The sequence below is a fragment of the Chrysochloris asiatica genome, unplaced genomic scaffold (genome assembly GCF_000296735.1).
Source record: "Chrysochloris asiatica unplaced genomic scaffold, ChrAsi1.0 scaffold00130, whole genome shotgun sequence".
NCBI lineage: Eukaryota > Metazoa > Chordata > Mammalia > Afrosoricida > Chrysochloridae > Chrysochloris > Chrysochloris asiatica.
This window is the reverse complement of record NW_006408648.1, coordinates 7775592-7785637: the sequence shown is the minus strand read 5'-3', so window position 1 is coordinate 7785637 and position 10046 is coordinate 7775592. Positions and strand designations below refer to the sequence as shown.

The following is a 10046-nucleotide window of genomic DNA, read 5'->3' as shown; positions in this document are numbered from 1 at the left end:
TTTTTTTTTTTTTGTATCTGTTCATTGGTCTCTTGCTGTTTGTGCACCTACATTCTGGTGACTAGAGGGGGTACCTGAGTGAGTGGACACCCCACCCCTACCCCCAGAGGGTCCTACTACACATGGACACAGATCTCAAAATTTAAAGTGACAGTTTCCACTCAAAATCAAACAGCAGTGCAAAACAGCCACAGCCAGCCATGAACTTTTTATCACTAGGAAAAGACCTGATCGGAGATTATGAAGCAGAACAGGCAGACTAAAAAATAAGTAGGTTGAAAATTAAATACCCAGTTATCTCACAATGATCAAAGGTGGCATTTTGAAATTTCTTAGGAAGAAGAGTGAAAAGGGAAGCTCATCTCCTAATCACATCTACCCAGAGCAATCAGAAAGCATAAAAAAATACCCAAATACACACCCATCTAAGTATTAAGGTCACAGATAACTCCTGAACATGCCCCCAAAACAGAAATAGATGACCATATCAGCACATGTCCAGAAACGAGATAAAGTGACTGAGACAAATGAGCTGGAGGTAGACCTATATGCCATACTGGAAGATGGGCAGGCTTTGGAAATGCCTGAGAAGGAATTCAGAAAAATGATTATAGAATGTATCAAAACACTTCACAGTGGAGGTGAGAAAAATAAGGAAGAAATCAGGAAAGTGTTACAGGAACAACCAAATAAGATAGATACAGCATTGGAAACAATTCAAGACATACAGAAAGATGTCCAAACAATTAATAGGATATCCAAAATGGACAATACACTGAAAGGGCAAGGGAGTAGAATTGAAGAGATCAAAGCCAGAACTAGTGAGCCAGAAGATAAATCTCTCAACACTACTAAGATAGAAGAGCAAGCAGAAAAAAGGATTAAAAAATCTGAAGAAAGCCTCAGATTCATGTTGGATAACATGAAGAGGAATAACTTAAAAATTATTGGCATTCAGGAACAGGAAGAATCACACAAGTCCACAGAGTAGATAGTTGAAGAGCTTCTGGAAGAAAAATTTCCTAACATCCTGAAAAGCAAAAAGATAAGCATTCAAGAAGCTCAACAAATCCCAGGAAGGGTAGACCCTAAAAGACAATCACCAAAGCATATGATAATCAAGCTCTCCAAAATCAAAGATAAGGACAGAATCCTGAAAGCAGCTAGGGAAAAGAGAAGTGTAACATACAATGGCAAGCAGATCAGATTAAGCTCTGATCTCTCAACAGAAACCATCCAGGCAAGAAGGCAATGGGGAGACATATAAAACCCTGAAAGAAAAAAACTGCCAACCAAGAATCTACCCAGCAAAGCTGTTAATCAAATACAATGGGGTAATCAAAACATTCCAGGATAAACAGAAGCTAAGAGATTTTGCCAAGGCCAACCCTGTGATGAAAAACATCCTAAAGGAAATTCTGTGGACTGAGAACCAACAAGAACAGACAACAACCAGAGAATGATGTACATGGCAGCATCACCCTAAACTCAATCATAAAATGGAAGTGTCAAGAACAGAATAAAATTATAAGAACAGAGGATCTGGTAGATCAGTCTATGATCAAAACAATTACAATGAGAAAGAAGGTAAACACAGAGGAACAGAGATCCAGGTGGTGGGAATGTCAGGTAGATTATAGGATAAAATAGACTATCTTAAACTGAGGGAAGAGTTAGTGGAATAAAAGTAACCACAACAGTGGTGTTGGGGTGGAGAGTTTAGTTTGGGTGTTGGGGAGGGCAATACAAGAAGGGGGAGGAGGCAGAAGAACAGGATAGGTAGGGGAACACTGAGACAGGTTTGCATGGGCTAAGTGAGGCAGAGGTAAATAGTGATGCATGCTCAACCTTGGAACAACAGGGCTCTGTAATACAAGGATCTAGGCATAGTTTGAAGAGGGGAAATAATACTAAAATGCTTGATTGTCTTATGAATATTGGTTTTCCTTGCCTACTACTGTAAAATAGACACATGAGTGGGATAGAAAGGAATGTTGGGAAACATGATTACAGAAAACTTGTAAGCCAGTCTTTAGCCTACAACTTATTGGAATATCTAAAAGGGGTTCTACAACTTGCCCAGTGAAATAGGCCTCTTCCAAAGCCTTTGCAGAGTATAGGACCTTAGGTGGAATCCTGAGTCCCATCCAGAACCTTATGAGGTGGATCATCACTAACAAGGACAAGCAGACCAGCCTGGAACAGCTAGAGCAACAAAAGATACATCTTCAAAGAAAGATCATCAGGAAAAACCCAAAATAAAAATGTCAGCATGACTAGCTACCACAAGAATAAGCAAGCTGTTCGCCAGGAAGCTAGCAAGGCAAGCAATCAAGTTCCTTCAGGACAAACTCCCCTCTAAGATGGAAACTCAAGGGGAACACATGAACAGGCATCCAAGCTTGCTGGGGACCACATTGGTAAACTGATAAGTGGAAGAGGGGGGAAGGCAGCAGTGAAGAAATGGCTGAGTTCAACTACAGTCCATTGACTCCTGTTGACATGGAGATGAGAGAGAGAAGAGGAAGGGCTGGTTGGTCCAAAGTGTGGTGAGACCTGGGGACACTTGAACCCATGGACAAGGACATAGTCACAGAGGACTAGAGCTGAGAGTAAAGCATCTAACTGATATGAAGTGAGGGGAGATGCACAAGAACACCCAAACTTGCAGACAGCACCCTTTTGACCTAGCCTTGATGGCTTGATAATCAGAACTCAATTAGAGGAAAATTACAAAAAAAAAATTTTTTTTATAAAGGAAACAAGGGTATATTGCTACAATTTGATGAACCTGACCTATATTCATGGAGGCAGTAACTCTAAATACTAACACAAAGGGAAGGAGTCTTCTCACCAAGTATCAATGTTACCCCTCCTGTACACAGGGTAGATAGGGAAGGGCAACTTAGACATTGCCTATATAAAATGAGGGGGTGATAAAGGCACGAAGTGACTGGCTTACAAAGTTTCAAGAGGGAGTTTAGTTTAAGAGTTGGGGGTGGGAAGAAAGAGTCCCCACTGAATAGTTTATCTAGACAACAATAGTTGTTGTCTAAATGGGTCTGGTGAAAAGAGATGGGGATAAGAGTCTTATGATTCAATAGTGAATAACTGTCATCATGACTAATTGTAACTGTCACAATTGTAAAGGTAGAAGTTTTGTAACAAAAACAGGGGAGTGGTTAATCTTACAGTCCAGAAATGGAGGACCCCAGGACCATCAAGGGGGAAGAGCACAAACAGAATGAAGGACCTTATCCAGAGAAGCAGCGATGCCAGAGATGGAGGCAAAGATGGGGTCATGGAGAGGGGGAGCAGCTAAGGACTCTAGATTCATGGGAAGAAAGGGACTAAGAGCTGGTGGCCAGGAGGCTGACTTGAAGAATATGCCCTTTAGAGGTGTAAATTATTATATATGCCTGAATGGTTTTTGTTTTTGTTTTAAATAAGAAAATAAAAAAGCTAAAGTGAATAGAGAGAAATACTGTTAACTGATGGTACCTGGAGGGGATTATAATCATTGTACTGAAACAAGGTGTATGATTTGTTGAATGTAAAACTGATGATCTGCCCTGTAAACTTTCACTCAATCCACAATAAAAAAAATTAAAAAAAAAAAAAACCTCAGAGGACAATAAATGCTGGCAAAGATGTAGAGAGACTGGGCTACTCCTACATTGCTGGTAGGACTGTAAAATGATTCAACCACTCTGAAAATGGTATGGCACTTCCACAGAAAGTTAGAAACAAAATACCTTATAATCCAGCAATTCTTCTACTTAGTAAATATCCACAAGAAGTGCGAGCCAGACCATGAGTAGATATGTGCACACCAATGTTTATCGCAGCACTATTTGCAATAGCAAAAAATGGAAACAGCCTAAGTGCCCATCAATGGAAGACTAGGTAGACAAACTTTAGTGCATATACACAGTGGATACTAGCTTGAAGAATAACAATGAACCTGCAAAACACCTCATAAAATGGATGAACCTTGAAGACATTATGCTGAGGGAAATTAGTCATTCGCAAAAGGACAAATATTATACAAGACCATTACTGTAAAAGCTTAATAAAAGCTCTCCTACTAAAAGAAAAAAATTCTTTGTTGGTTACCAGGGATGGGAGGGAGGGGACAGAAGGGCATAGCTTAGGGGATAGTCACATCATAATTGGGGTGATAGGGAGGGCAATATACAAGGAAGGGGAGGGCAGTATGCGAGAAGTGGGAAGAGGTAGAAGAACAAAGAAGATAGGGCAACACTAGGTTTGTATGGGCTAAATGGGACAGAGGTAAATAGTGATGTATACTCAACCTTGGAACAGGGCTCTATGATACAAGGATCAAGGCATAGTGTGAATGGGTAAATGTGGGGAAATAATGTTAAGGGGCTTGTCTGTCTTATGGATATTGGTTTCCCTTGCCTACTATTGTAAAATAGACATTAAAGTGGGATAGAAAGGAATATCGGGAAATATGATTACAGAAACCTTGTAAACCCATCTTCAGCTTATAAGTGATTGAAATACCTAAAAGGGGTTCTAGAATTTGCCCAGTGAAATATGCTTCTTGTGGAGCCTTTGTAGAGTCTGGGCCATTAGGTGAAATCTTGAGCCCCATCCTTAGGATTTCCTTAGGTGAAATCCTGAGCACCTTCTGAGGTGGGACATTCACACTTGAAAAGGACATGCAGACCAGCTTGGAGTTGCTAGAGGAACAGAAGATGCTTCTTGAAAGAAAGATCAGCAGGAAAAAACAAAAACAAAAATAGCAGTCTGTTTGGCCATTACAAGAACAAGCAAGTTGTTTGTCTGGGAGCCCTTAAGGCAAGCCATCAAGACCCTTCAGGACAAACCCCCTTCCAAGACTGAAACTCAAAGGGAATACACAAGAAGACTTGTAAGCTTGCTAGTGACTGCGTTGGTCTACTAGTGGGTGGAAGTAAGGGAAAGGCAGCAATGAAGACATGGGCTAAGTTTGGCCATGTTCCATAGACTCCTGTCGACCTTGAGATGAGAGAAAGAAGAGGAAGGGCTGGTTAGTCCGAAGTTTGGGGTGACTTGGGAACTCATGGACACTGACCTAGCCATGGGGGGGCTAGAGCTGAGAGTGAAGTATCCAGCTGATATGAAGGGGTGCGCAAGAATGCCCAAACTTGCAGATAGTACCCATTTGACGTAGCTTGAATGGCTTGATAATCAGAACTCAACTAGAAGAAAATAAGCTTGATACAGGAAGCAAGTGTAAATTGCTACAATTTGATGAACTTGACCTTTGTTTATGGATGTAGTTGCTCGAAATATCAACCAAGAAGGAAGGAGTCTTCACATCAAGGATCAAGCCTACCTCCTCAGTACACAGGGTTGATAGGGATGGGCAGCTTAGACATTAACTACCTAAAATGGTGGACTATAAAGGCGCAAAGTGGCTGGCTTACAAGTTATCAAGAGGGAGTTTAGTTTCAGAGCCAGTGGGGGAAGGTAGAATCCCTACTGAATAGTTTTCATCGTGTCCTAATGAATATGGTGAAAAGAGAAGTGGACAGGATTCTTTTGAGTTCAACAATGAGTATTCATTGTCATAATTAACTGTGATTGTCACAAGTGTAAAGGTAGAAGTTGAGAGACAAAAAAGGGAGAGTAGTTATCTTACTTACATTCCAGGAACAGAGGACCCAAACACCATCAAGAGGGAAGAACATGAGCGGAATGTGGGATCCTAACCAGAGAAGCAGCGACACCAGAGATGGAGGCAGAGGTGATGGCAATGAGAGATAGAGCAATTGAAGAATCTGGGCTCATGGAAAGAAAAAGGCTGTGTGCTGGTGGCCAGGAGGTTGGCTTGCCAAGTGTGCCCTTTGGTTGTTTAAATGGTTATATATTCCTGAGTGTTTTTGTGTATACTGAAAAAGAGAGAGAGGAAAAAAAAGAGGGAATAGCAGCAAAAACTGTTAACTGATGATGCCTGGAGGGAATTGTAATCATTGGAATGAAACAAAACACGATAGGTTGAGTGCAAAACCAATGTTCTGCCAGGTAAACTATCACTCAATTCACAATAAAAGCTTTTTTTAAAAAAAATGTTTTTGTTAAAAGCCATCAAATCAGTCTAACTCAAAATGACCCCCAAGTTGGTTCTGATTCAAAGCAATCTCATATAGGGTTTCCAAGTAGCAGCTGGTGGATTTGAAGCCTGACCTTGTTAGCAATCCAGTGTTTACCCTACAGTGCCACGCCAGGACTCCTTAAAGTATGAGGGAGCTTCAAAAAGTTTATGGAAAAAATACATTATCTTTTAATTCTAGTTTTCTACAAACTTTGAAGCCTCCTCATATAAACAACAATATACAAATAAGACACGGCAGCTGATTTGAGAAATCCAGCGATTCAAAGAGTTTGACAATTCAAGGAATTAAAGAACTAGAATAGTGAATAGAGGGAGTGACAAATGTGAACATTTGTTCATAATTTTACATTTAAATAGCCACCCAAGTTCAATAGTTGATTGGCATCAATGTCTTAAATTCTTCTTTTCAGAAAATAATCTCACTTGACTTGAGAGCACTGTGGGTTTACTGTTGAGTTACTAACTACAAGTCAGCTGTTTAAAATCACCAGCCCCTCCACAGGAGAAAGATGGTTGATCCTGTAAAAATTTACAGTCCTGGGAAATCTATAGTCACTATAAGTAGGAATTGACTCAATTGCAGTGGGTTTGGCTTGAATGAGCCTAAACTAAATGGTTAATTCTTTTATCCTGTAGAGTAGACAACAAACTCCAAACTTTAGAAGCACAATTCAAAGAACTGGACTTCGCCAGGGACAACCTTACACAGAAATTTGAATATCATAGCAAGACTTTGGCAAGTCAGGCAGTCCAAGATGAGATGTGGACAGCAGTTCTGGGCCTTAAGTGAGTATTCAATAAGAAATTAATATAATTTTGTGATTTTGTGAGAACTTGCATTGGACATTCCAGAATTTCTTAGTATGGTTCTATAATTTCACAAGTGGGGAAGAGGTGAGTTGTCATCAACATTAACTCAAAGCCAGTCCCTATGAGGTAGAGATCAACCATGCTTTCAACGTTTTCACCAATTCTGACACCAGCTATCTCTCCCTGACTCTATTTTTCTGCTGGGTTTGATAATTCACTGCAATCACTGCACAGAACTCACAGATTCTGGGCTTTATAAGGATGTGAACAGGTTACATACAATCCAGGATCAGAAATACTCAGAATATTCTTCAATCAGGATAACCTCTTCTTAGCCATACCTGCAGGCATGCCTCTCTTGGATCCTGGGTCCTTGGCCTGGACCCCACCCTGCTCCATCAAATTTTGCAAAGCTCTTTTAGTTCTGCCCATTATGTGCCTTGAGGCACCCCACTCTGCCAGTAAGCCTCATCCTGAAGAAGCTCTAGCTCCATGAGTTGAAAACCTAGCTCCCTAGAAGAGTACCGGTAGGCATACCACTCTATCAGTAAGCCTCCTGCCCAAAGACACTCAGTTTTCTCACTTTGTGAACTGGGAAGCCCACCAATCTGCCTTGCACTGTCTTCTGGCTCGGCTGCCTCTGCTTCTCACTGTCTCTCGCTGCCTTCAGTATCACAGGTCTCTGTTTCCTCCATCAAAGAGACTTAGCACAGGAATCTTGGGTCAAAAGGATGTACTCCACTCCTGACTCTTCTTTCTTGATGGTTGTGAGATCTGCCTTTCTATTTCTGAGATGGCTCATTTTAAGCATAGTAAGGAGCTCTGGTAGCATAGTGGTTACGAATCAGGCTGCGAACAGCAAAGTCAGCAGTTCGAAACTACCAGCCACTCCGCAGGAGAAAGATGAGGCTTTCTGCTCCCCTAAAGCCTCGGAAACCCTGTACAGGGTCGCTATGGGTCGGAACCGACTCGATGGCACTTAACAACAACAACAACAAGATAGCAAAATTAACCAATACCCTCATGAGGGTTCCATAAGCTGATCCTTGCAAACCCTATACAAGGTCACTATGAGTTGGAACCAACTCAATGGCACTTCCCAACAACATACCTTATTTGTATGGTTCTACCCTACCAGGGTGCCTTGTACTTATTTACAGTATTAGTAAGTTATCCAGTCCCTTTGGTGGGGTCACAGGTGCTTCACATCTGCATAGTCTTACTCAGTCGTTTGGTAAAAGTTACAAAGACTATGGCTAGAAGGGCCATATCAAATAATTCACTGCTTCACAGGTTTCAGCAACATAAAGAAATTATATTTTCTAAAGGTTTACTAATTCAAAAATGTTAAATTTGAGAGCCTGTTTATATGTCGGCACTGTGTTACACGCCTCATCATAGAAGTTCTTGCTTATCAAAGTCTTATTAACACAGTGATGGATAATATAATTCCTCTGTCATTGACAAACTTACAATATGGTGACCTGAGAGCTAAGCTGACTAGTCTAGTACAGGCTCTATTTCTAAATAAGTACTGTCTAAAATGCAACAAAGGAGCTCTGGTAGCGTGGTGGTTACGAGGCTGGCTGCTAACCTCAAGGTCAGCTAATTTGAAACCACCAGCGGTTCTGCAGGAGAAAGATGAGGCTTTCTGCTCCCATAAATATTCACAGCTTTGGAAATCCTATACAGGGTCACTATAAGTTGGCCGACTCCATGGCACATCACCACCACCACCGAAATGCAACAGCTGGTTTCCCTAGTGGGTTTGTGTTTCTTTATGCTATCCTCACAGAGTTCATTTTATTTTTGTGCATAAAGAATTCTACTGGTTAAGAAGTTTTTCATATTTTTTTATAGGTTCACTTCAGTGGAACTGAATGTTTTATACAGCTATGTCATTGAAGTACTCATTTGCTTGCACACTCATATACTTGAGATGCTGCCAGACTTGGTGAGAAGTCTTCCCACATTAACCTCTGTCCTTAGATGGAAAGCCAAGAACAAGCACCTAAGAATCGTGTGGGAGTCTGTCCTGGAGGAGTTTGGGCTTCAAGAAGGAGATATCACAGCACTCTGTACCTTCTTTGTTGCATATGGCAACAAGGCAGAATACTACCCTGCTAAAATGAGAAAGATGTACATCAGAGATGTCACGTTCATGATCACTAACATGGTAAAGAACCAGGCTTTGCAGGATGGTTTGCTGAGGGGTGTTCAGGTAATTGAAAAGGGGAAAGCAGTGAGGGCCTCCAAAGAGCAAAAGTCATCGCTAAAAGACTTGATACCATCAGTCAAAAAATAACATGGTGTACCTAAAATGAGAGGGCGATAAAGGCACTAAGTGACTGGCTTACAAGGTTTCAAGAGGGAGTTTAGTTTAAGAGTGTGCAGGGGAAGATAGAGTCCCCACTGAATAGTTTTCATCTTGTCTAGATAGTTCTGGTTAAAAGACATGGGGATAAGATTCTTATGATTCAACAGTGAGTAATTGTTATCATGACTAATTGCAACTGCCACAACTATAAAGGTAGAAGTTTTGTAACAAAAACAGGGGGATAGTTAATCTTATAGTCCAGAAACAGAGGACCCTAGGACCATTAAGGGAGAAGAGCACGAGTGGAATGTGGGACCCTATCCTGAGAAGCAGGGACACCAGAGATGGAGGAAGAGATAAGGACATGGTGAGAGGAAGCAGCTGAGGACTCTAGACTAATGGAAACAGAAAGACTGAGAGCTGGCAGCCAGGAGGCAGGCTTGCAGAATGTGCCCTTTGGTTGTTTAAATTATTATATATTCCTGAGTGTTTTTGTGTACATCTCCTCCTCCCCCGAGAAGAAAATTAAATAACATGGTACCCTATCTCCTTCTAGTAATTTATCCACTTCTAGTAATTTCTCTTGCAAAAGGAAGAAAAAATATATGCATAAATTTATGTGCTAGAGGTTAATAAAAGTGAGGGGGATGTTAAATTGAGATAATTTGATATAATAAAAACTTTTTGTGTGCTGTTGTTGTTGTTGTTAGGTGCCATCGAGTCACTACCAACTCATAGCGCTTGATGCACAGCACAACGAAATACTGCCTAATCTTGGGCCAACCTCACTAT

At 41.0% G+C, this 10046-nt stretch overlaps 1 protein-coding gene across 1 annotated transcript in view; it reads left to right on the top strand.

The window, feature by feature from the left end:
* LOC102839868 (chromosome unknown open reading frame, human C3orf43) overlaps positions 1-9242 on the top strand; it is a 14152-nt gene extending 4910 nt beyond the window's left edge. The window contains exons 2-3 of the mRNA XM_006869438.1: positions 6764-6913; positions 8798-9242. Of these exons, the coding sequence (XP_006869500.1) occupies positions 6764-6913; positions 8798-9242 (595 nt within the window). The remainder of the gene's footprint in view (positions 1-6763; positions 6914-8797) is intronic.
* Positions 9243-10046: the final 804 nt, after the last annotated feature.